General features: G+C 43.1%; 1 protein-coding gene across 2 annotated transcripts in view; it reads right to left on the reverse strand.

The window, feature by feature from the left end:
- The window catches only part of CPLANE1 (ciliogenesis and planar polarity effector complex subunit 1), a 180,072-nt gene that overhangs the window by 67,913 nt on the left and 84,403 nt on the right, over window positions 1-27,756 (reverse strand). For both annotated transcript variants that reach the window (XM_084628687.1, XM_084628686.1), the window contains exons 25-30: window positions 19,624-19,930; window positions 11,215-12,151; window positions 8,629-8,792; window positions 7,114-7,265; window positions 6,900-6,982; window positions 4,095-4,177 (exon numbers count right to left, since the gene is read on the reverse strand). In XM_084628687.1, the coding sequence (XP_084484813.1) occupies window positions 4,095-4,177; window positions 6,900-6,982; window positions 7,114-7,265; window positions 8,629-8,792; window positions 11,215-12,151; window positions 19,624-19,930 (1,726 nt within the window). The remainder of the gene's footprint in view (window positions 1-4,094; window positions 4,178-6,899; window positions 6,983-7,113; window positions 7,266-8,628; window positions 8,793-11,214; window positions 12,152-19,623; window positions 19,931-27,756) is intronic.

Here is a 27,756-nt window from a genome sequence, read left to right on the forward strand (position 1 = left end):
TCTAATGGGGGACTTCAATCACCCTGACATCTGCTGGAAGAGCAATACAGTAGTGCACAGACAATCCAGGAAGTTTTTGGAGAGTGTTGGGGACAACTTCCTGGTCCAACCAGGGGCCAGTCTCCTCTTGACCTCCTGCTTACAAACAGGGAAGAATTGGTATGGGAAGTAGCAAGTGGGTCGCAACCAAGGCAGCAGTGACCACGAAATGGTTGAGTTCAGGATCCTCACAAAACGAAGAAAGGAGAGTAGCAAAATACAGACCCTGGACTTCAGAAAAGCAGATTTTGACTCTCTCAGGGAACTGATGGGCAGGATCCTCTGGGAGGCTAATATGAGGGGAAAAGGAGTCCAGGAAAGCTGGCTGTATTTTAAAGAAGCCTTATTGAGGGTGCAGGAACAAGCCATCCCGATGTGGAGAAAGATCAACAAATATAGCAGGCAACCAGCTTGGCTTAACAGTGAAATCTTCGGTGAGCTTAAACACAAAAAGGAAGCTTACAAGAAGTGGAAACTTGGACAGATGACTAGGAAGGAGTACAAAAATATGGTTCGAGCATGCGGGGTGTAATCAGGAAGGCCAAAACACAACTGGAGTTGCAGCTAGCAAGGGATGTGAAGGGTAACAAGAAGGGCTTCTATAGGTTTGTTAGCAACAAGAAAAAGGTCAGGGAAAATGTGGGACCCTTAATGAATGGGGGAGGCAACCTAGTGACAGATGATGTGGAAAAAGCTGAAGTACTCAATGATTTTTTTGCCTCAGTCTTCACAGACAAGGGCAGCTCCCACACTGCTGTCCTGGGCAGCACAGTATGGGGAGGAGGTGAGCAGCCCTCAGTGGTGAAAGAACAGGTTAAAGACTATTTAGAAAAGCTGGACATGCACAAGTCCATGGGTCCAGATCTAATGCATCCAAGGGTGCTGAGGGAGTTGGCTGATGTGATAGCAGAGCCATTGGCCATTATCTTTGAAAACTTATGGCGCTTGGGGGAAGGTCCCGAGTGATTGGAAAAAGGCAAATATAGTGCCCATCTTTAAAAAAGGGAAGAAGGAGAACCCAGAGAACTACAGACCCGTCAGTCTCACCTCAGTCCCTGGAAAAATCATGGAGCAGGTCCTCAAAGAAACCATTTTGAAACACTTGGAAGACAGCAAGGTGATCAGGAACAGTCAACATGGATTCACCAAGGGCAATTCATGCCTGACCAACCTGATTGCCTTCTATGATGAGATAACTAGCTCTGTGGATATGGGGAAAGCGGTGGACGTGATATATCTTGACTTTAGCAAAGCTTTTGATACGGTCTCCCACAATATTCATCACAGCAAGTTAAAAAAGTATGGATTGGATGAATGGACTATAAGGTGGATAGAAAGCTGGCTAGATTGTTGGGCTCAATGGGTAGTGATCAACGGCTCAATGTCTAGTTGGCAGCCGGTATCAAGCAGAGTACCCCAGGGGTCAGACCTGGGTCCGGTTTTGTTTAACATCTTCATTAATGATCTGGAGGATGGGACGAATTGCACCCTCCGCAAGTTCGCAGATGACACTGAACTGGGGGGAGAGGTAGATACGCTGGAGGGTAAGGATAGGGTCCAGAGTGACCTAGACAAATTGGAGGATTGGGCCTAAAGAAATCTGATGAGGTTCAACAAGGACAAGTCCAGAGTTCTGCACTTAGGATGGAAGAATCCCATGCACTGCCACAAGCTGGGGGCTGACTGGCTAAGCAGCAGTTCTGTAGAAAAGGACCTGGGGATTACAGTGGATGAGAAGCTGGATACGAGTCAGCAGTCTACCCTTGTTGCCAAGAAGGCTAAAGGCATACTGGGCTGCATTAGTAGCAGCATTGCCAGCAGATCAAGGGAAGTGATTATTCCCCTTTATTCGGCACTGGTGCATCCAGTTTTGGGTCCCCACTACAGAAAAGATGTAGACTAATTGGAGAGAGTCCAGTGGAGGGCAACAAAAATGATCAGGCAGTTGGGGCACATGATTTACGAGGAGAGGCTGAGGGAACTGGGCTTATTTAGTCTGCAGAAGAGAAGAGTGAGAGGAGATTTGATAGCAGCCTTCAATTACCTGAAGGGGGGTTCCAAAGAGGATGGAGCTTGGCTGTTCTCAGAGGTGACAGATGATAGAACAAAGAGGAAAGGTCTCAAGTTGCAGTGGGGGAGGTCTAGGGTGGATATTAGGAACAACTATTTCACTAGGAGAGTGGTGAAGCACTACAATGGCTTACCCAGGGAGGGGGTGGAATCTCCACCCTTAAAAGGTTTTTAAGGCCCGGCTTGACAAAGTCCTGTCTGGGATGATTTAGTTGGAGTGGTCCAGCTTTGAGCAGGGGGTTGGACTAGATGACCTCCTGAGGTCTCTTCCAACCTAATCTTCTATGATTCTATTATTAATGAAGGTATTGAACAGAACCAGAACCAGACCCAGAACCGATCTCTGCGGGACCCCACGCGTTATGCCCTTCCAGCATGCCTGTGAACCACTGATGATTACTCTCTGGGAACAATTTTCCAACCAGTTATGCACCCACCTTATAGTATCTCCATCTAGGTTGTATTTCCCTAGTTTGTTTGTGAGAAGGTCATGCGAGACAGTATCAAAAGCGTTACTAAAGTCAAGATATACCACATCTACTGCTTCCCCCCATCGACAAAGCTTGTTACCCTGTCAAAGAAAGCTATCAGGTTGGTTTGACACAATTTGTTCTTGACAAATCCACGCTGACGGTTACTTATCACCTCATTATCTTCTCAGTGTTTGCAAATTGATTGCTTAATTATTTGCTCCATTATCTTTCTGGGTACAGAAGTTAAGCTGACTGGTCTGTCATTTCCCAGGTTGTCCTTATTTCTCTTTTTATAGATGGGAACTATATTTTCCCTTTTCCAGTCTTCTGGAACGTCTTCAGTCTTCCATGACTTTTCAAAGATAATTGCTAATGGCTTGGGTATCTCCTCAGTCAGCTCCTTGAGTATTCTAGGATGCATTTTATCAGGCCCTGGTGATTTGAAGACATCTAACTTTGTCTAAGTAATTTTTTACTTCTTTTTCCCTATTTTAGACTCTGATCCTACCTCATTTTCGCTAGCATTCACTATGTTAGGTGTCCAATCGCCACCAACCTTCTTGGTGAAAATCGAAACAAAGAAGTCATTCAGCACCTCTGCCATTTCCACATTTTCTCTTATTTTCTTTCTCCCATCATTGCGTAATGGGCCTACTCTGTTCTTGGCCTTCCTCTGGCTTCTAATGTGTTTGTAGAATGTGCTTGTTACTCTTTATGTCCCTAGCTAGTTTGATTCAGTTCACATGCCATCGTAACTGGTAAGACATTGTCTGGATTTCTTGAAATCCAGGTGAAGATTTTAAATAATTAATGATAAAGGAAGTAGTCTCAAACAGGGAAACAGATTGGAGGGAGTGACTGGTACAAGTTTGCCAGTTTGAAAGGAGTTGAGCTGCTCTCCTCCAATCATCAAGAAAAATATCAGACCAGCAGTTGGGGATCCAGATTCCAGACAGCGAACGTGACATTTAAAAAAAAAAACATGCAGAAAAATACAAATATCTTTCTTTGAGAAACTCACAATTGAATCACACAAGTAAGCCACATAAGTTATCAATTCAAACATAAGACCACGAGAGACACTCAAGAGATGGTCTATGCAGAGTTCCTGTAATTCTTTATATGGTTTTTCATTGAAAAGACAAATGCTTCAACAACTTTAAAAATGTTTTTAATTAATATAAGGAAATGGGGGTTCTCTGTAAAAATCCTGAAATAATGTATTGAAGCGACTTGATTGTATTCTTCAATTACTGAAGAACACATTTGCTTTGTTCTTAAGATAAACACTCAGTTGTAGATACCAAGCTTCTCATGGCCAACCCTGCAATAATACACTAGCACGCACCAGAAATGGAAGGGAGGCTGGAATTTAGCTTCAAACTATAAGTATGTTGTTATGACCAAGAACAAATCTTTTTTTAATTAAGAATAATACTCTCTCTTTATAAATTTAACAAGGTAGTAATAAACTAATTCTTTTGAAATGCTAATGATATCAATTTCTCTTACCCATTTTGTTTGGCTTTTTTTTCTTCTAACTTTTCCATCATGGGTTCTTCCCATGGAAATTCTATATCTAGAGTGGAGATATGCTGCAATTTAAAAAGATGCATATGAATATGTATATATTTGCTTCAGCATACTTCTGCCTAAATAGATTATTATGAAAATCCTAGACGGTTTCTGATTAATCATCCATGTGGTCAAATTCAGATTATTTTTTGTAATAATCCAAACATCCTAGTTTTTGCATAGCTACAGAACTATAGAAAATGCAAGGAGGTGTCCTAATGACTTCTTTAACTAAATTTAATCATACCTATCATGAGTTTTCAACCATTTCTAAAATTCAGTTCACTAGATTGCCATAGAATCAGGCCTGTGCAGCAGTATCACCTTGCTAATCAGGCATCCACCTATTACTATTCCCCTTGGTAGCATGGAAACAAAACAATTACAAACAAGCAAAAAAACAAAAAATAAACCAACAAAATGATTACAAGTTAAAAGGACTGACCCTATGAATAATTATTTCCAGGAGTAGCAAAGCCCAGGATTTTGCACCAGGCACAAGGGTCCAACCCTAGTAAGCCACATGGCAGAATTGAGGACAATAGTACATATTTTTAATCCTGTTCGTTGCATTGGTTCTAAAGTGCTACATGAAGGTCAACCAGATTCTATTCTGATTCACACATCAGCAAAAGAATTCTTGACCAATTTCCTAGTACTGAATCTTTGATACTGGTGGTGATCAGTGTTCCCTCTAATTTTTCCCACCCATGCGCGGAATGAATTTTGTTATATGCACCAATATGGAGGTGATATGTGACACATCAGTTTCATATTGGTGCACATAACAAAATTAATGTGGTGGGGGTGGGGCTGAGGGGTTTGGAGTGTGGGAGCGGGCTCAGGGCTGGGGCAGAGATTTGGGGTGCAGAGGTTTGAGGGCTCCAGCTGGGGGTGTGGGCTCTGGGTATGAGCGATTTGGGGGCAGGAGGGTGCTCCGGGGCTATGGCAGGGAGAGAGGACTTCACCCCCCCTCCACCCCTCAGCTCTCTCCCCCCACGGCAGCTCCAGGGCTGGGGCTGCAGGATAGGTGCCCCTTCCCTGGTCCCTGAGGGGTGCCCAAGCCAAGGCTGGGTCTGGGTCTGCGCCCGCGCCGCACCTAGGTCTGTGCTCCACCGCCCTGGCCGCATCTGCAACCAGGCTGGACCGCAACTGGGGCCACACTCAGCTGGGCCACACCCTGGCTGCCACAGCAGAGCCGGGCTGCAGCGGAGTTGGGGCCAGCAGAAGGCCACGCCACCCCAGCCGCGGCAGGTTGGGGACTGGGCTAGGTTGGGACTCGGGGAGGGACGGGTTCCCTAAACACCTGCGTGGCGCAAAATAGGCTGCTGTGCAGCCATGCAGCTTACAGCGAATTTAGGTGATACATGAGCCAGAAAAAAAATAGAGCTTATTTACAGATCCCACGTTAAGTTTTCAAAGTGGAAGTAAGAAACATATCTGTGTACTTGTAAACTGAATAAAACTGATTTGAAGTCATTACATAATCGCTCTGGCTACTTAAAAGACAACATCATGTATTATAAGAACATAAGAATGGTCATACTGGGTCAGACCAATAGTCTGTCTAAACCAGTAATCTGTCTTCCAACAGTGACTGGTGCCAGATGCTTCAGAGGAAATGAAAACAACAGGGCAATTATTGAGTAATTCATCCTCTGTTGTCCAGTCCCGGTTTCTGGCAGTCAGAGGCTTAGGGACACTCAGAGCATGTGCCCCTAGCCATCCTGACTAATAGCCATTGATAGACCTATCCTCCATGAATTTATCTAATTAGTTTTTGAATCCAGTTGCACCTTTGGCTTTCACATCTCCTGGAAATGAGTTTGAGGTGACTGTGCATTGAGAGAAGTAGTAGTTCATTATTTTTGTTTTAAACCTGCTGCCTATTAATTTCATTGGGTGACGCCTGGTTCTCGTGTTATATGGAGGGGTAAATAACATTTCCTTATTTACTTTCTCCACATCAGTCATGCTTTTATAGGCCTCTACCATAGTCCCCTTTAGTTGTCTCTTCTAAAATGAATACTCCCAATTTTTTTTAATCTCTTCTCATAAGGAAGCTGCTCCATACCCCTAATAATTTTTGTTGCTTTTCTCTGTACTTTTTCCAATTCATCTTTTCTGAGATGGGGCCATCAGAATTGTACGCAGTATTTAAAGTATGGGCATAACATGGATTTACACAGTGGCATTATGATAATTTCTGCTTTATTTTTTATCCCTTTCCTAATGGTTCCTAACTTTCTCAGCTTTTTTGATTGTCACTGCACTTGAGCAGATGTTTTCAGAGAACTATCCATGATGACTCTAGGATCTCTTTCTTGAGTGGTAACAGCTACTTTAGACCCCATAATTTAGATGTGTAGTTGAGATTATGTTTTCCAATGTGCATTACTTTGCATTATAATGAAGAGAAATACTAGATTACTGTTAGTCAAAGAGCTAAATGTAAAAATAGACAGTATTCAGTACAAGCAGCATGTTAAACCAGAATCACCCCCCACCCCTCCCCCCCATAGTTCTTTTTATAAGCATTGGGTAAGATTTTCAAAAGTGCACAGTGTTGGCCTAACTTTACTATTGTTAAAATCAATGGGCATTGTACCATTGACTTAAGGGGAGCAGTCTGGTGAACACTGAGTACTTTAAGGCCCCCCCCATTATATATAACAGGGAATAATGCATTTTGAATATAATATTTAAAAGTAATTGTTTCATTCATCTGAGAGAGTAACTTGCCTCCTCTTTTTGTTGTTGTACAGGTTTAATGCTGACAGAAATACTGGGGCTTTTTGGAACTCCAAATGGTTCTTCAAAGAGCTCTATGAAATAAAGGGATGTAATTCATAAAGAAAATAAAGTACATACAATCAGTAAACTACATGGCTGACAACTTTATTAAGATAAAGGGATATGGTATAAAAAAAAGAATATTTTTGCTAAAGGAGCAAACCTTCAGTTTCTGAAGTTGCATCTATTTCCTTCTTCAGGAATGCTCCCACTTCTTCTTCATCAAAACCTATTACTCCTTCTTCAGTACTGTGAGTTACAGAATAACTCTCATTCATTTCATTCTTTTCAGAATGTTTTGTTTTTGTAGATATTCTGTAAATTAGTATAACAGATCAAATTACAAAAAATAAGTGAATAATGCATTTATGTATGACATAAGTATATAGGGAGGCTGTATGCATTCATTATTTAATAAGTTGTGCTTATTTTACCTATAACAATTGGGTTTTTTTGTTAGTTTGACCAGTAAGTATCATCCATTTTTTTCTATCTTTGAGTTTGTGTATTGAAGTGCACACAAATCATTAAAACTATCTGATATTTCCTATACATTGGTGAGATTTTTACATGAACTATTCTTTTTATAATTTAGTAAAAGTATGCAGTTTTGCTATGATCATAAATGCCAAATTCCAGATTGGTGTAAATTTACACAGTCAAGTTCTAAATCTCTGAAAATCAAGGTTTATAACAAAAGTACGACACAACCTTGGCTCCAGTCATGCAAACCAAGGACATGCACAAGGTAGGGGGGAGCCCAAGCATGGGCATGGGCCCACCCAATAATCAGCAAGGTCACAGAGCTCCTGTGAGCCTAGAGTGGTGGTGGGAGCTAACAGCGCCTTCCGCACCCGGGGCCACGGCACAGAACTCCTCTAGTCTCAGAGGAGCTGTGTGTCCCCACCCCCAACAGCCCTGGGCCCAGAGAAGCTGTGGCCCCCTCTCTTTTGCTATAACAAAACCTTGGCTATAACAGCCAAATGGCTCTGATCCCCAGAGGTTTGTTATAGCGAGGGTGTCCTCATATGATGTTTTTAATGTGCCCCTCCAAAAGCGGTCAAATTTAAATTCCTGCCCATATCTCTGATGAGAACAAATGTTCAAGTCTAATATTTTTTTGTTTGGATTTTTTATAAACAAAAAATGAGGAATATTCATTGTTCTGTATATATTTTGAGGTAGTTTTGAGCTTCCTCAAAATTAATTATATGGTACAGCCTGTCAAATGGAATATGTCCAGACAGAAGTACATCAACACAAATAATAGATATAGACAGCAAAAACAAATAGTAATGTGTAAACTGCACAATGGAATGTGAAAGGATCTGGTTACAAAACTGATACATATTAGAACATTATAAAAAAGAACAAGTTCAGTTATATTTCAGTGGAATTATTTATTTATATCTGCATAGAAATTTCTGCTGAGTAAAGACTATAATTAACAAATAAGGATGAAATTTTGCTCCATAAGAGCATCTCCCACTACACTCCCTTGCAACCTGCCTACAACTCCAATTGCCTTAAACAATTATGAATATATATGAGCAGAATTTGCAGAAAAAAAGCAGAATTTGGCTGTAAATCAAGAAGATACGATTTGTATGTAGCATGCCAATGTTTCCCGCTTAGCTGAGCAATTACATCAACTTGAGTGTTCTAGTTAAAATATTACCCTAAAACATTTTCACAAACTTCATCGTAAGCATTTACATCCTGGACAGCGTGTAGCGTTTCTGTTGATGGAGAACAGCCTGTATCCATACTGCTTTCTTTCTGTATCTTGGATCTAGTTTCTGGTAGGGATGCAGAGTTCATTAGGTATTGATAATCTGGACTCTAATAAAACAAAACCCAAAACACACATTCAGAAGTCTTTCTAGTTAAAAACAACACCTGAATTGTAAGAATCTCTCTCCTACTTCAGATGTATGTATTGCATTTCTGCTTAACTACACATCCTTTTCTCCAGATGTAAATTTTACAGGCTGAAGGTATTACGGATTTCACACAGTTAAAAAAAAGCCCGATTTATGGTTGCCTGTGCAATCTGAGTTTTGCATCCTTTCACATCCAACCTGTGCACTGAATGAGGCAAAGAATTCTGTGCAAAACAGTATGGGACCATTAAATAGTCAATATATGGTCACTATAGTTATTATATAGTCACTATCATTAATAGTATGTAATAATTAAAAATTGTTTCATACTACATACAACTGAATGGGCAGAAAAATACATTTGGTTTTGTGCATCAGAAATAAAATCAGTGCTAAATTCAAATGGTTAGTTATTACTAGAAATAATGTCAGAGGTAGAAAAAACAGTTTCAATATTGTGTATAACCAGAAGCATTCAGAAACATCTCTGGTGTCTGGAACATTCTGGTGATACCTTAGTCATCTGTGCATTATACACCATTTGTGTCAGAGGAGAAGAGACTACACAAACAAAACAATCTACTTTATCTAGAAGGGGAAAGAATGCTCAACAAAAAGAAAAAAAATCCTCATAAATCCAAAATGTGATTCAGTTATTCCCAGGGTTACCAGATAGCAACTGTGAAAAAATGGGAGAGGGGGTGAGGGGTAATAGGCGCCTTTATAAGAAAAAGTCCCTTTAAAAGTCCCTAGTTACTCCTAACTTCAAAAACAACTAATTCACCCTTAATCTTGTTATTTGTTAAATTCCACAGACATTCAACTTTGCTTAAAAATGTTCACACTTGACTCACTGTGAAAGAGTTTGGGAACAAGAGTTCACTGTACCTATTTACCATTTACAATTACATCAAATTATTCTTATATATATTTCCTTTTATTTTAAACCTAGAATGTCTGGTTCTCACCTATCCAGTAACATCATGCAGAAATGCAAAATTAACTTTATAATAGCACTTAGCCAGTTTAAATATGTCAAATCTTAATCCTCTCTTTCAAAGCTAAATAAGCCTAATTTCAAGTCTCTCCTCATATGAGCCTTTTCTCTTGTTGCTCTCTGCTGTACTCTTTTCAACCTTATACATTTCTTCAAACACGACCAAAACTGGACACTTAAAGCCAAAATTTTCAAGCGTCTACTCAAATACAATAGTATCTAGATAAATTACATAGATCTCACAACAGACGATAGAGCTATATCTACAACGCAAGTCCTCTCACCCATAAAAATACCTCACAGAAAGAACTCCAGCACTCTTGGAATGTTTATCTCTTCCTAGCAACTCCTTATAGAGAGGTTGATACTCAGTATTCTAATCTTTACCTGGAATGCAGCTAGAAGGTAAAAGTCTCAAGCATTTACATTGTGTTCAGTAATTCTGTTGCTTTAAAGACTATGCGATGCTGTTTTTTGCTATTACTAGTCACTTTGACATGGCAAATCTTTTCACTGAGATAAAATATAACCTGGTTGTCAACATTTATCTAAAATGTGTTCCTCAACAAGGTGTCGAACATATGGTATTTAGTGCTTTCCTATGAGTCAATTCGCTATCCCCTAGGATTCTGGTCCCCTCTGTCTTGTTATGGTTTTAGAAGGTAATATGTACAAGTTACAGGCATTCCTGCTATAATTTAGGAAATTACAGAAACACACATATGAAATCTTTAACATGGATTTCAGTTATCTAAAATTGCTGTCAATCTTCCCAAGTAATGGAAATTACTCACACTTTTTTCCTATTTGTTTTACGATATTCACAGCTCTGCTCATTGTGCACCCATTTTTGCAAGGTGCTGACTACTTATGGGACACTGAACATGAATTAACATCCTTAATATTTTGAGCATGTTTAAAATACTCTTAAGCAAAAAAACCAAACCAAAACAAAAAACCTGTGTTTAGGTGACAGAATGGTGTGCAACATTTGAATATTTTAATGTCCTTTTTTCCTATGTCTGTAGAAAATTATTTTTCAACAGCCAAAAAAACCAACCAAATAAATAAATACCCAGTCAAAATTAAGCCCATGATCCTGCAAACCACTGCTGCTACTTGGAGCTCCACTTATTTAAATAGGGTTCTGCACAGATGCCTGGGGTCCATGTGTATGGAACAACTTGCAGGATTAGTGTCTATATTAGATGAATATTTTTTAAAAAGGCATGGGAAAAAGTTAAATTATATACTGCATTTTAAAATATCTACTTTTAAATTTATGCATGTAAAAAGGAATTAAAATACACAAATGCATAATATTTTAAGTTTAATTAATTACAATCCTAGCTCTCTCTATTAAATACTTATTCAATCCCCTTACCTTAAAACTAGTGATCCTAGCTTGTGATTCATCACAATAGGGTCGTCCTAGAAGCCATAATGATGTAAGTATAGCAGCTGCTGATGTTTTCACATGCATCATTGGGCGGCTCTCTTGAAATGACTCTATTTTGTTGGTGTCATATAGCAATCTCCTATCAGACCATCTGATCATCCATTCAAGCAGTCTTGCAATATTGCTAAATTTATTCTTCAGTTCTAGACAAAGTTCCTCTCTTGGTATAACATCATTCACATGAATTGTTTTGTACGTATATTTACAGGTCACTGAAGTTTGTAGACTAGAGCAAGCATGGTCAGACAAGGTCTGGGTTATGGGTGTAATAGTTATTTCTTGCTTGTTTTCTTGTGCTCTGTAAACTGACAGGTGGTTTAGACCAAATAAACCTTTCTTTCCCATGTATTTTTTTACTCCATTCACTGAGTCACACAGCAAGGAGTCTGCTGGTTGTAGAACTGAAACAGACATTTGGTTTTCCAAATATTTTTTCTTTTCATTACACAAGGAAGCTGGTTTGGAATCACAAGATGCAAGAGTAACAGCATAGCAGCAACCAGCTCTAAACACATTCTGGCTACTAGTTCTGCCCTGTCGACGTTTCAGTGTTGTATGCACATCAAAAAGGAGAGAGTGTAGTTCATGTTCTCTAAGGAGTTCAGAAAAGCTGGTCAGAAAAGGAATCCCAGGATCACTGCAGTTAAAGTCTCTTTCAAGCATGTAACTCAAAAAGAGATCTAAGAACTTAACATATTCATCATCATCACGTTCAAATTCCCATGCACCTACCACAGGCAAAGTATGTTGATTTGGCAAAACTTTACTTTGTTCTTTATGTTTTGCTTTCCAGTTAAGATATTTTATCTTATATGCAGTTTTCTTACTACCAGTTTGTTCTTCTGTGTGAGGCCGTGTCTCCCTACAATACAGCAAAACATGAAAACAGAAAAAAATCAGAAGGCTAACTCTAATACTTTCTTTAAAAAAAAAAATTAAATTCAATAAAGTATGTTAATGCAACAGTTCTCTTAATTTCTTCTCTCTTTTGTTAAATAAAAATAGGAAATTAATTGCAAAAATTCACATTAATGCAATGTAAAGGTGGCAAAATAGACAAAATGTAGTAGTCATAATTCACAAACCAATATTAACTTAGAAGTATCACAGTAACTTTTATTGCTAATAATAATTTACAATCTAAGAACAGAAAACATGAAAAAATAAATGGTAGGGTAGGAGGATCGGAGTAACTTTAAGAATGTATGGTTACTTTGGTAAATTATACAGAATAATTATTACATTTTTAGGGTGAGAGAATGGGAGTATAAGGGGAAATAAGACATTGTGCAGAGGGGATAAGGTCACAGGAATAACAAAGGACATAATAGAGGATTAAGTATTTATGGAGGGAGGATACAGCGGGGATGAGGGACTGATGGATGATGAACAGTTAGATGACAGGGATCATGAATAGTGACAGAAACTGATGTGGGAGTCCAAAAAGCAGAGGTTACATACCTGTACAGTAACTTGAGTTCTTTGAGATATTTTGTAGCTATGGGTACTCCACTGTAGGACATGCCTGTGCTCATGCACACTTGACCAGAGACTACAAAGCAGTGTTCACAGGCCCATGACTGCGCAAAGCAGCTCCTTATGCTCCTCTGTGAGGGCATACAGGGACACATGAACCCACCGCCACACAGAGGGGAAGGAGGACAGCAGATGAATCACCCAGCGGCAGTGATCCCTCGGGGTCGAAGATGATCTCTTCCACAGGTTTTTATTTTTGTATGGTAACTGAAGGGTCCAATCCTTGAGCCGCAAACACATTGGCAAACACTGGAAGTAGGTAAGATGGTGTAATGCTTGATGAACACGTGAACAGAGGACAAGCTGCAGTCCTGCAGATGGGCATATTTTTCAATAAAGTGTCGTGACCGGGTTGTGGGCAGTCTGACATAGTGGTTGGAGCGGGGGTCGGGAATCAGGAGGCAGGCCAGGTGTGGATAACAGGAGAAGGGAATCTGAGAGCCCAAGGGGGAAACCAAGAGTCAGAAGTCAGGCAGAGTAAGGTAACCAGGAGATCAGAGGGCAGAGACTGGGAGTCAGGGTCAAGAAGCAGGCCAGGTCAGAGTCAGGCAGAAGGTAGTGCAGCAGAGGCAGTCTTAAGCAGAGAAAAACCCAGCTGCACAGACAACTTCCTGTTCCTCTGATTGGTTTAAATAGAAACAGAGAACCAATAAGAACCCTTGGAGTTTTGCCAAATCAGATCCCAGGACTGAAATACTCAACTGAAGTTAAGCTTCAAGTTATAGTGACTTAGGTCACTTGAGTGGTGGGTTGGAACATACTGGCTCCTAAAAGCCCATTGGACCACGGTTTGAAACCCATGGACCTCAACGTAGGGCTATAGATGTAGACTGAGCCCTAGTGGAGTGTGCTGACACTCTCTGAGGTGGTTGTTTTCCCTCCGTCTCATAGCATGTTAAAATACAACCCGAAACCCACTTGGACAGTCTTTGTGTGGAAATAGGGTGACCCATCATCCTTCCAGTACAGGATACAATCTGGCAAAGGTCCTAAAGATCTTGGTTCTGTCTATGAAGAAGGCAAGAGCTCTTCTGACATCTAGTGTGTGCAGGCTAGCCTCCTCTCTAGAAGTACGAAGCTTTCAGTAGAACAATGGTAGATGAATTTCCTGGTTAATATGGTATTCCTTCTTAAGACACCTTAAGGAGGAAGCGAGGATGGGAACATAGTGTGACTTTGTCTCTAGAGAAGGTCACGAATGATGGGTCTGCCATGAGTTCACTTAGTTCTCTCATTTGCCTAGCCAAAGTGATAGCGATAAGGAATGATGTCTTGAGGGAGACGTGGAGAAGAAAACAGGTAGCTGTTGGTTCAAAGGGTGTTTCTTTAAGGCAGTGGTCTCCAAACTTTTTGGATCGCACACCCCCCGGGGCCAGTTCTAGGGAGGCAAAAAGAGAAGAAGAAGAGCTGCCGCCAGTGTGCCATCAAAGAGAGTGGGGAGAGAAGAGCTGCCTCCGGTGTGCCATCGAAGAATCAAAGGTCCAGGAGTGCTCCTCCTGCCGCACACCCCCAGGGATGGTCTTGCGCACCCCATTTTGGAGACCACTGCTTTAAGGCATTGAGCTCCAAAATAAAGTTCCACAGCGGAGCAGGATTCCATAGTGGGGGAAACAAATTGCGTAAACCCCTTAAGGAATCTGACCACAGTAGAATGGGCGAAAAAATGGAGAAGCTTTCAAAGGGTGAGTGGACGGCTGTGACAGCAGCCAGTTGAACTCTGAGTTAGCTTATTGACAGATCTTGTGTCTTTAAGTACAACAGGTAGTCTAGCATTTTGGTAAACAGAACTTCTGAGTATTGAGGGAGTGAAGAGAACACCAGGAACTCCAGCGTTTTCACTTTTGCAGATAAGTTTTGCAAGTAGTAACTTTCCTGCTACGTAAGAGGGCTGACTGGACCCTATCTGAACAGGTTATCTCTATGCCCAAGAGGCACCTGGAAGCCATGCCCTGAAGTTCAGAGGTGTTGAGATGGTTCAGGGTGCCTAAGTTCTGAGAAAGGATATCCTTCTTGAGAGGAAGGCAGAGAGGACGGTGTCACCACTGAGAGGTGAAGAAGGTTCAAATACAAAACGTGTCTTAGCCATGATGGTGCTAGGAGAATGACCTGTGTTTTCTCCTGTCTCAATCTGAGAGGTCGTGAGAATGAGAGGTAGAGGTGGTTAAGCATACAGCAAGAGATGGGGTTGTGGTGCTATCAGAGCATCTCCTAAGAAGTTGTGACCACATTGTCCCTTGGAGTAGAAATGGTGACAACTTCACATTTGTTGGGGGGCGGTGGGGAGGGCGGGGTAGCAAAGAGGTCCACTGATGTCAGACAAGCTTTGACAGATGATGTTAAAGAATGATTTTGCTCCCATTCATGGTCCTGACAGAAGTTTCTGCTCATGGAGTCCACAACTGTATTCTGGAGGCCTGGTAGATAAACCACCAAGATTTTTATCTGGTAGGAGATGAATCAGTTCCACAATTTTGGTGATAGTATACATAAGGACTGGGATCTTGCTCCCACTTGGCAGTTTATATAACATTGCTGCCCTGTTATCCAGCATTACCTGACAGAGCAGCCCTGCATGTCATGAAGAAAGTGTTGATAGACTGCTCTCAACTCCAGGACATTAATGTGGAGCATAATCTCTTGTGGGAACTGCTTGCCCCCCAATCCAAGAGGCATCCATTGTTAGGATTTTTGATAGTACAGGATGTGAGAATGGGTTTCCCACGCAGACCTTCAATGGGTCTGTCCACCACATTAGCAAGTCTACAACTTCCAGAGGTAATATTTGTTTGGAGAGACTGTGTCTGTCTGGGGCACTGAAGGTACTGAGGTGCAGTCTCGCACATAGTGCAATGCACATAGAGGCTGACTTATGGTTGAGGAGTTCCAGACAGGTCCTTTCAGTTGTTTGCAGACCATGCTGTAGAGTAGATATGAGATTGGACAAAGTGGAAAATTTTTCCCTGGGCACGTAGACTCTGATAGTTATGGAGTCTACAATGGCTCCAGTGAAGTTAGACAAAGGTTAATGTAGACTTCTTCAGGTTGACGCAAAGGACCAGAGACTGAAATAGGGCTAGCACTCTGGAGGTTGCTGATTGGACCTCTAGAGCCAAGTGACCTCTGAGGAGCCAGTCATCCAGATATGGAATTACTGTGATGCCTGACTGATACAGGTGGGCCACCACCACTGAGAAGACCTTTGTAAAGACCCTTGGGGCTATGGAGAGCCCAAAGGATAGGACTTGATATTGGTAATGTTTTGAGCTTATTACAAAACATAGGAAATGCCTGTGAGAAGGATGGATACCTACATGATAGTAGTAGGCATCCCAGAGGTCAAGGGCAATGAACCACTCCCTTAGATTTAGGGCTGGTATTATGGTAGCTAGTGTAAAAATTCTGAAGTGCAGCAAAAGTACACAGGGGTTCAAGTTTCTGAGGTTGAGGATCGATCTCCATCCTCTTGGGAACTAGAAAATAGTTGGAATAGAATCCCCTTCCAATGAACTCTTGGGGAACCAGTTCAATCTCCCCCAAGAGCAGGAGAGATTTAAAGCAAGAGGTTCACAGCTCCTTATAAAAAGGATCCCTGAAGAGGGATGGTGAAGGGAAGTGGAGATAAAGCGGAAGTGGATGATGATCACCTCCAAGTTCCGTTTGTCTGAAGTAACGTGTTCCCAGGCTCGGAGGAAGTGAGACAATGGTCTCCAAAGGGGGTGGGGATGGTAGAATCGTGCAGCAAAGGATCTGGAGAAATAGGTTGCTTTAGGTCCTGGACCAAGATGTCAAAACTGTTTCTTACAGGGAGATGCCAATGGTGCAGTTGTAAAAGGAGGCAATTCCATTTTCTGAGGTCTGCCGCTCTTCCTCGGAAGTTCTGAAGGTCTGGGAAAGGTCTGTTGTGGGTGGTACTGTCCCATTTGGGATCTGCTAAACCATCCCTTTGTTGCAGGGACGTAAATTCCCAACAACCTTAGCATTACTATTACTGTAGGAGGGGAGACTCCAGTTATTCCAGCATGAAAAGTTCTCTGGAGAAAAAAATCTGGATAGTGTTCGAAGACTCTAGTAGCCAGAAGTCTGGGTCGGTATCAGGGCCTGGAACATAGGTCAGTCCAATAGAGATGTGCATGGTACCAGAGAAGTCTGATGAAGAACTTCTCTGACCTCAGAGCTCTAGTTCAAGGAAGGCAATCCTATGAATCTCTATGCTGTCTATTGGAGGATTTTTCCACATGCTGCTTCGTGTGCAGTACCAATGACTCAGAACCAGATTCAGGAAGTGGGCATGATCCTGAAGAGGTAGTTTATCTCCAAAATCTGCCATCTGCCCACAGTTCAGAAAATCATATTTGGCCATCAGTGCTAGGTAGTTTGAAATAAGGAACTAGAGGCTGGCTGAGGAAAAGACCATTCTACCCATAAGATCTAACCTCTTGCCCTTCTTGTCAGGGGGGTGGAGCGTGGGTGCTGTTGCTTGGCCCGCTCCATAGCGGCCAGGATAACCAGGGAATCAGGTGGAAGATGGGAGTACAGAAACCCTTGGGCTCCAATATAGGTAACCTGGTTGATCCTGCTGATGCTGTGGTGGTGTCCATGGAGCCAGGTACCAGGCAAAGATATTAGGCAAAGAAGGGTACTGCCACGTTACTGTCAGAAACCTCTGGTAGTCATGCATAGTATCCAAATCCTCAGAGGAACTGGAGTCCTATACGAATGGGAGCGCCGACAGAAAGGAGTGTGCTGTAGGAACACAACCAGAGGATGGCAGATCCAATGTAGAAGGAGCCCTCTTTGCAGGTGAATGGACCGGAACATGGGGAGACCTCGTCTGTTCCAGGGCACAGAGTTCATAAGGACTAGGAGCACATCCGATTCTCCTCGGTGTCTGGCACTGGTCCATGGACTGAACCGGAGCTGGTAAGAGGGCCTGCCTTGGGATCAACTATTCATGCTGTGCCGGTAGAGCTGATGGAGGAGTGATGCGTGGTTCAGGAACAGGGACTGGCAGATCCAGTTAACAATGATTTCTTCTTGCTCTTGTGGACAAGAACTCATGGATGGTGCAATGTCTTTCTTGGATCCGGAGGAAGACTCACTACCACGCTTATGCGCATGCTTCCGTGGTTCATAGCCAGGTGCAGTGAGGGGTACTGAGCCCTGGTACTGGCAGAAACAGACTGGAACTTCACAGTAGGAGGCACACTCCTGGACTGCTCAGGCTGATGTACAGAAAGGCTCCCCAGCTAGGATTCAACCATGGTCCCATGGTGACCTCCAGGAGGGTTGCTTAAGGCACAGGGCCCAGCCTTCCCAGGTATGGGCAGGGAAGAAGAGGCAGACACTGCACCTGGATGCAACATGGACTTCCCCCAAGCAGTACAGACAGCTTTGGTGCTTGCTGCTGAGCAAAAACGAGTGAGGGCAGGAAGCACAAATAGATAGATGGACCGATAGACACTACTACTTTGAAAAGCTCTGGTTCAGGCGGAATACAACAAGGACCATCACTCAAAGAGGGCGGCAATGGTACCATAGAGTGAGTAGAAGCCCTGTACGCATCTCTGTGCTGTCTACTGGAGGACATTTCTGCACGCTGCTTTGTGTGCAGTACTGATGACTCAGAACTATGGGGAAAAGACCTGTGGAAGGTCTGGCAGGGCTTTAAGCCTAGGGTCTTTGGCATAATTCAGAGTGCTAAAGCACCAAAATTCAGATGGACGGCAGGAACCCTCTTTGAAGCACAACCGTCCCGGAACTAAAGAGAAATAAAATAAAAATAACCAAACTACATAAAGAAAAGGACTAATAAAATTAGCTAGATAAGAAGAGTGGGAAGCTGAGAAGAGCAGACACACAAATGCTCAGACGTGAGCCACAGGAACTGAGTGGCAATGGGTCCATGCCTCCCTATATGCCCTCGTTTGGGAGCACAAGGAGCTGCTCTGTACAGCTGTGGGATACAACAAGGACCTCCCTATATGCCCTCATTTGGGAGCACAAGGAGCTGCTCTGCACAAGTATGGGCCCACAAATGCTGCTTTTTGGTTGAGTGCACACGGGGATGCGTACACACTACAGTGGAGCACCCATAGGGACATATACTTGAAAAGAAGTCCAATATTGTTGATTTTCACTGACATTAGGAAGACAGCAGCTCCTGTCTGTAGGAATGTCAGGGGACAGGGCAATATGTAGGCTACCTGGAATCTGCTATCAGTTGAGTTTTAAGCCAGGGGGCTGGGAAGACAGTGGGAGCTACTGGGGCCTAGTGCCCTTGAACAGCTGCCAGTGGGTCTGGTGGATGACCAAGAGAAAATAATAAACCAATATTCATCTGTGATTCCCTGCTACCAATAAAACTGGCTGCTGACTGGAGCGGTATGCATGTATGCATAAATAAAATGGATTAACAGCTTAATCTAATTATCACACAAAACAATTGTGTACGTGTAAGAGACAAGAAAGGTTCAGGTTCAAAAGTAGTAGTCAGACAAATCCTCTTCACTTTTTAAAAAAGTTCTTTCCCATTCCAGAGTTCCTTGCACAGGCCCACCATCACTCCCTGCCAGCACACCGACTGCCTGGCTCTGCAAGTTTTCCCTTTCCTTCAGTCTATATTTGTTGACTGTAACAAATGCAATAATAAAGACAAGAAAAAAAGGTAATAAATGGTTTCAGTTGAGTATTAAGTAGCTGGGAGGCAGGTGAAAGGTGTGGTGAAACTGTACTGAAAAACAATCTGACAGTAGCTTTATGTTTTGTTTGACTGAACTCAATTCGTTACTTTCTTAATACCTCTGAGGTGAAGGTGCTTGATTTCTTGTTTCTTCTGTAAGCAAAGCTTCAGAGAGTGTATCTGCTGCTTCAGCATCACTATATACTTGAGGATTTCCACAATCAGAGAGCGTACTTCTGCTTAGACTGGTCCCTAATGAGAATCTATCATAGCAATGTGCCTCATCATCTGGTGTCTCCTCTTCCGATGGCTCCCAGATACTCATTTCAATGGGACCTATGTTCCTTATTACACGTTTCAGTGCTTTCAGCCTCACTTTGTGGGTGGCCTGGATAACAACAGACATCATTTCTTCACTTTTGGATCCTAACCAAAGGGAAAAAAAGAGAGAGGGGACAAAGAGATGGGATTTTGAGTGTGGAGTCCATACATTTCACATTCTCTAAGATTAGCAGGACATAAATCAATCATAAAGTATATTCCAACTTATATCCAGAACAAAGATGAAGTTATTTAGTATTTGGGACTCTACTTATGCAGTAGGTCTTTAGAATAATTTTTACTTAATTACAACTTGTAAATTTATATAGCTATAAAGAAATGTAGGCTGTTTTGATTCATGTAGTTACTATTTATTTTCTAACTGAAGAAACACCATCACTTTCAAAATTGCATGTCTGCCAGAAACACTTCTATCTACTTTTGGTTCAAATCACAATTAAGATTACTAGAACCTAAAGAGATTAGAAGAAAAATCTCTATTCTTCCCCATTGTCAAGTTTGCTTACACTATGACAGCACTCTGTGGACAATCAGTTTATTTCCTCTATAGAAGTAGTCCATCAGACTGTTTCCCTGGTTACGTTTCATATATTTGAGAAAAATACACTCTCAAGAACAAGTTTTCAACACAGAACCCAAAATTGTACATGCAAAATATGAGTGGCAGACACAAACAGGTAACTGTTTATGCAAAACAGGTAATATTCAAAATGACAAATGCATACAAAATATACAATGCATACCAAAAATGAGTAATTGCCTTTGAACTCCCATTCATTCTTGAAAAGCTAATGAATTTACAATTTTTGTAAAATCTAATGAATATTAGCGGTCAATGATGCAGTGAATTAGAGGTTAAGCATCCCACAAGGAACCAATTCTAGTCCCAATTCTGATGTTGACTCACTGTGCAGCTTTAAATGAGAAAGTCACTTAACATTTCTGAATTTCTGTAAAACAGAAATAAAATTAATAATAATATTTTACCTACCATCTCTTAGGGACATTAGTTAATGGCTGTACATTTAAAAATGTAAAGCAATAGTTAAGTGCCATCAAAGGAACCTTTTACAGCTTTGTAATTAATTTATTTAGTATGCTGCCCTAAAAATCACTGAATCATCAAATTTTAGGGATGGAATATGGCTCTGGAAGACTCAGGGGACTAGAATAGACACCAAAAGATATTATCACCTGTTAACTTATACAAAATTAACAGATCTCAGTCCAGTTCCTTGTACACTGGATCCACACCAAAAACAAAAAGTTGAGTAGTCTCAACTATAGAGACCAAGTCTCAAATAATCATATTTATTTAATGTTTCGGCCATAGTGGGTATGCATGAGCACCATGCATGAGAGTTCGGAAATATTTAGTAAGCAGCATCCATTGGTCTGTGCATGCGCTGTTGTTCTCCTCATGCTCTGAACTGATGGTGTAAGGGGCAATGTGAATCAATGCCTCTTCAGTTCCTTCTCTTATGAATGCAGTCATGATCCACAGCAATAGGAATAGAGTGTGGGTAGTGGCATGGGCAGCAGGTGAAGCTTTTTCTGGAGAGACTAGCTCCCTGTCCTGCCTCTTCTGCCTGCAGCCCTGCCCACACTTTACCCACCACTCCGTGCCCCATGCCGCCACTCTCCACGTTCCTCCTCTCCTCCACCCCCTGCCCCCCGCGAGGCTCCCATCACTCCCCACATCCCTCCTCTTCTCCACCCACACACCCTGCCACACACGAGGCCTGGGCGGGGGAGGTGGAGGTGGAGTGGACAAAAAGAGGGACTCACCAGGCAGCAGCGGGGCATCAGGAAAGGGGCAGAATAGGGACAGGAAGACGCAAAGCACAGCCGAGGCCACCACAACCCAAGCGTCCAGCAGTGGGGAGGCAGCGGCTGCATCAGGAGAGATTTAACTTCCCCATGCCTATTATACCCTCTACTTATGGGGAGTGGAATGCAGATAATGACCTCACATCTCAAATAACCTCCAGTTACAGATGAGTAACCTTCATTTCTTCTTCGAGTGAGGGTCCCTATATATATTCCACACATGGGAGATTAGTGAGCAGAAGTCAATCAGGAGGGGACATGAGGAGATGGGTGCTATGGATATCTCTAATACTGCCGTCCCCACAGCTGTTTTTGCAGTAGTAGTCTGCAATATGTAAAGGTGTGGACGGAATTCACGCTAGCCACCCTGCATATATCTATTAAACATAGTCTCACAGAGATGTCAGAGAGATCACTTGTGCTCCGATGTAACGGGCTCCCACTCCCTCTGGGGGTGGGATGTGTACTAGTTGGTAATAAAGGATGACGCAGCCTGACATCCACTTGGAGAGTCACTGCGTGGACAGTGGTTGACCCACTGATCGCTCTTCAGGGTGATAAATAGTCTAGGAGTCTTTCTAGTTGCTTTCATTCTCTAGATAGAATGGCAGTGCCAACCAGACATTTAGGGAGTGATGTCTTCTCTCCTCATCAGAAGCATGTGATTTTAGGGGGAAAACTGGTAAGTGATTCATGTGAAACTCCAAAATTACTTTAGTGATAAATTCCATTTGGAGGCACAGAGAGACGCTTTATGAAAAATGGTATATGATGGATCTGCCATGGAAGCTCTCAGTTCGCTTACCTTTCTGGCTGATGTGATGGCAACTCAGAAGGCAACCTTCATCCACAGATGGGACATAGAACAGGTAGCTAATGGTTTGAAGGGCGGTCTGGTGAGAACTGAAAGGTCAAGATTGAGATTTCAGTGTGGTATTGGATATACCACTGGTTGGAAAGTTCTAATATATCCCTTCAGGAATCTACCTGTCACTGGATAACTATCCACTATCATTGGAGGAAAGACGCGATGGCCCTCATCTGGAGAATAAAAAGCATTGATTGCTGTGAACTAGACGTGTAGGGAACTCAGAGAAATCTAACATCTTAAGGGTAAGTAATTAATCTAAAATAATAGGAATTTCAGCAGACTATAGAAATAACTGGTGCTGTTGTGACCAAGGGGAGAAAGGCTTCCATTTAGCCAAAAAGCATCTCCTAGTAGAATTCTTCCCGCTTTAGGTTAGGACAAATTGGATCACTGCTGAGCATGAGCACCCTATGGCCAATGCCCTTCCAAATACCAGGCATTGAATTGTAGTGGTCCCCATTTGGAGTACCTGGTTATACTGTTGTGTTACATCAGTAGATCCAGAAATGGTCAGATGTTGAAGTCTGAGAACCAAAACCATTTTGGCCAGTTGGGTGCAATGAGGATGATCCAAACCTTGTTGTCTCAAATATTTCACAGGACTTGTGACATATTTCAAATAAGTCACAGGACTTGTTCTGTTAATAGAATGGGAGGGTTGCCATATCTGAGGTGGTCCATCCAGGCTAGCAAAAGGGCATCACCCCTTGAGCCTTGTCCCAGAACTGCTCTGGAGCAGTACAGAGGTAGTTTCTTATTCACTTGTGAGGTGAAGAGGTCCCATGATGGCATTCCCCACTGGGTGAAGATGTTGTTCAAGACAGAACTGTGAATCTCCCATTCATGGTGTGTGTGGAAAAATGTCTGCTAAGACGCTCTGCTAGGGAGTTCTACACACTGGCAGGTATGCCAGCAAAAAGATTATGTGGTTTCTGATACACCAATTCCACAGATTGACTGTCTTAACACACAGGGGAAAAGATCTTGCTCCCTCCTTTTGTTCATGTAAACGACAGTCATTATATTGTCTGACATTACCTGGACATGTTGGAACAGATGAGAGAAAGGAACAGATTGCAGGCCCAACACACTGTCCTTAATTCCACAAAGTTGATATACTTCCTGGCCTCCCAATGGATCCAAGTGCCTTGTGCAGTGTGATTGTCCATATGGGCTCCCCAACTTAAGAGGGAAGCATCTGTAATGATAGACACTTTGGGTGTTAGGAAAGGAACTCCAACCTGAACCTTCTCCGGGTTTGCTCACCAGGAGACAAACTGTAATCTTGGCCGGAAATGTTACTCTGGCACTGATGTTATCTTTATATGGTGAGTAGACAGACTGAAACCAGGTTTATGCAGTGGAGATGGATCCTGGCGAATGGTGTTATATAGGTGCATAAGGCCACATGCCCTAGAACGGACAGATAGATCCCGACTGTAGTCCAAGGTCGGAGGGTGATCTGTTTTATCAATTAGTTCATAGCACAGAATCTCTCCATTGGGAGACAGGCTCTTGCAGTAGTTGAATCCAGGGTCCCCCCTACACAATCATAGTCTTTGTGGGACTGAAAGTGGACGTTTTATGGTTGACGCAGATTTCCAGGGAAGACAGTAGGTGGAGTAGGAACAGGGTTGCTACTGGACTTCCCTGCTGGATCTGCCCATCAGGAGCCAGTCGTCGAGACATGGAAAGATAGGAAGCCATTTCTTCTAATCTAAACCACTGCCACTTAAAGGATTTTTGTAAAGACCCTAGTGCTGTAGCTAGTCCAAATGGGAGGACTATGAATTGATAATGGTCTTTCCAAAAGACGAATGTGAGGAACTTTCACATATTGTGCAGTACGGAGCCGTGTAGCTCCCACTTGTGGTTGACTGAACTGTCTGCCGAGGGAATCTGCTAATGTGATTTGCTTCCCTGGGAAGTAGGTGCCAATACAGTGATCTGATTGCTGATATACCAGTTCCACAGGCTGACTGCTTCTGCACACACACAGAGGCAGATTCTCACTTCCTCTTGTTTGTTGATCTATAACAGTCATAACGTTGTCAGACATTGTAAGGACATGGTGAGCGCAGATGAACGGGAGAAAGTACTCACGTACCTACCATACTGCTTGCAACTCCAGGATATTGATGCGCATCTTGGCCTCCAAGATGTCCAGGCACCTTGTGCTGTGTGGCAGTTCATGTGGGCTCCCCAACCTAATAGGGATGCATCCATAATGATGGTACTGTCCAGAGAGGGAATGAGAAAGGGATATACCTGACAAGGATTTGTACAGCACAGTAGGGAAGTTAGTAACTTGGCTAGAATTGTCACCAGGAGGTTTATGGAATGACAGCTTGGGGAATATACCAATTGCAGCCAAGCTTGAAGGCAACAAAAATGGAGTCCTGAAAATGGGATGACATAGGTGCACAAGACCATATGACTTAGGAGCTGAGGTAAAAGTAAGCCAGTCCAGTCTGGTACAGCATACTGGTAAGAGCCGGTTCAGAGCCAACCACACCGGCAGGGGGAGTTTCTCCAGGCTGCCAATTTCAGAGGGCCCTGGGCTCCCGGCAGCGGCCAGAGCCTCTGGTCCTTTAAATGGCCGCCAGAGCCTCAGGGCTTCTGGCCACAGCTACCTCTACCATGAGGCTCTGGCAGTGATTTAAAGGGCCCAAGGCTCCCGACGCCACTACCACACAGCTCTGGCAGTGATATAAAGGGCCCGGAGATTTAAAGGCCCTGCCCCTTCTGGTTTAGCGCGGGCACACACACACACACCCCTCCCTCTTGCTCAGAACCCCAGCCCTGTGTATTAGTAAGTCCCTTAAATTACTTTCACCCCTGCCTAGGGGAGACAGATATGTCTTGACTGGCACTCAAGGGTTGCTTGTGACATGAGCTATAATTTTGTTTATGGTCTGGAACCTGTCCTTGGGCAGGTAAACTCTTCCAGTGATAGCATTAAGGTGGCCCCAATGAAATCCAGAGATTACGTGGGGGTGAGAACAGATTTTTCTATGTTTATGCTGACTGTCACTGAACAGACGAGGTGTAGCATCCTGGAAGTTGACACACAAGCTTCCTGGTGGGATTTCGCACCCTAGAGGTAGGGGAAGACAATAAGACCACAACGTCTGATGTGGGCTGCTTCTACTGAGAATATCTTGATAAAGATTCTGGAGGCAGTCACTATTATGAAGGGGAGTACTCTGCACTGAAAATGGCCAGAGCCTACCATGAATCTGAGAAAGCATTGTGGGCGGGATGAATGTCTATGAAAGTAGGTGTCCTTCATATTGAGAGCTGTGAACCACATGCCCATTTCTAAAGATGGAATTATCACTGCCAATGTGACCATTCAAAATCTGAGTTTGTGAATGAGGCAGTTGAGATGGCAGAGGTTGAGGATTGGTCTCCAACCACCTTTCTTTTTGGGCATAAGAAAGCAAGTTGAGTAAAACCCTCTTTCTTGGTAGTACAGAGGGACATGTTCTATCCTTGCTGCAGTAAGGAGTTCACCTCACGTGAGAATACTCTCATAAGAATGGTCTCATGAGAGTGGTGAGGAGGAGGGTTTTGGAGGAGGTAGGGATGCAATCTATCATCTAGCCAGAGTAGATTATGTTCAGCAACCACTTGACCATTGTTATCGCACTCCAGGTGTTGAAAAAGACTGCTAGATGACCCCCAAATAGTGTGTGGGAGTCGGGAGGTGTTGGGCTTAGTGCTTCTTAGCTCTCAAACTCCCATGAAAAATAAGCTCTTGGGGATTGAGATGCCGAGACTGTTGCAGACGGCATAAGGAATCAGGACTTTTGAACTCCCTGTCTCTTACATGGTGGTTCATAAGGCCTCTGATGGAAGAACTACTGAGCTGTATATTTAGATTTGGCCCATGGGCAATGAAACTTCCTCTTAGGGGCAGGCATGGATATCCTCAGCAAATGTAGGGTAGCCCTGGTATCCTTCAGGATATGGAGGGACTCAGTCTTCTGATTGAAAAGTGCAATTCATTGAAGGTGGGGGGAGGTCCTCGATAGTATTCTGGATCTCCCTATGGAACCTTGATGCATGGAGCCATGACTCCTTGCGCATGATGATGTCAGTATCCATAGCTCTAGAGAAGGCATCAGCGGCATCAGCTGCAGATTGGAGGGCAATCCTCACTATCAGTTTGCCCTCGCCAATCAGAACTTGAAAAAAAAACCTTCTGTCCCATTGCAGAAGGCTGTCAGTAAATGACACAAACTTGGCATAGGTCAGGAAATCTTATTTAGCCAGTAGCACCTGGTAATTGCCTATCCTGAGCTGGAGGCTGGATGATAAGACCTTTCTTCCCAGCACATCTAGGTGTTTGTCCTCTTTGCCAGCAGGAGCAGACCAGAGATGTTGCTCTCTAGCTCTTTCAGAAGCAGCATGGACCACGGGTGAATTGGGATTGGGATAAGAAAACAAAAATTCCACATCCTTGGCTGGCACATAATAATGCTTCTCCGGCCTTTTGCAGGTAGAGACAGGGGTGTGCCAAACTGTTCTACTTGGTTCCAGTATGCCTTCATTAATGGGGAGAGCTGTTCTGTTGGGTCCAAAAGCATGCAGGATGTCTAGAAGTTTGTGCTGGGAGTCTTGGATCTTCTCAAGGGGATCTGAAGCTCTGCAGCAACTCTGTGGAGAAGGTTCCAGAACTGCCTGAAGTCACTGGCAGGAGAAGGGGATTTAGAAGTCACCACTTGATCCAGTTATGACAATAGCAGTCTTGCTGGTTCTGATGGAGCTGCCGGATCTGGAGCATAATATTCCTTTTCCTCTGTCAGCTCTGGGAGCAGATCTAAGCATCCCCATAGAGGGGAGGCAAGGGGTGACTTCCTGGCAGATTGGATTGATACTGCAGGGGTCCCAAGTCCCCCAATATATTCTGTAGCAGAGGCTGACAGGTGGTTGCAGAGGCCCCGATGTCAAGGGGTATCAGCAGCTCTAAGTTAGATGAGGTGGAGGCTGGTTTCAAACTTGTGTGGGTCTTTTGGGCAGCGAAGGATATGTAGGGCACTACAATTGGACTGGATGTGTATTTTGTATATGAGAGGGGTGATAAGCTCCTTCCAGCAATCAATTCTCTCAGAGGTGATATCTCCCTGGAAAGAGAGGGGCCCAATCGAGGAAGGGATCCCACAGCCAGAAGAGCAAAAATGTCCTGTCGGGTTCTAATAGGTTC

Source organism: Lepidochelys olivacea (genome assembly GCF_965140295.1).
Source record: "Lepidochelys olivacea isolate rLepOli2 genome assembly, chromosome: 5".
NCBI lineage: Eukaryota > Metazoa > Chordata > Testudines > Cheloniidae > Lepidochelys > Lepidochelys olivacea.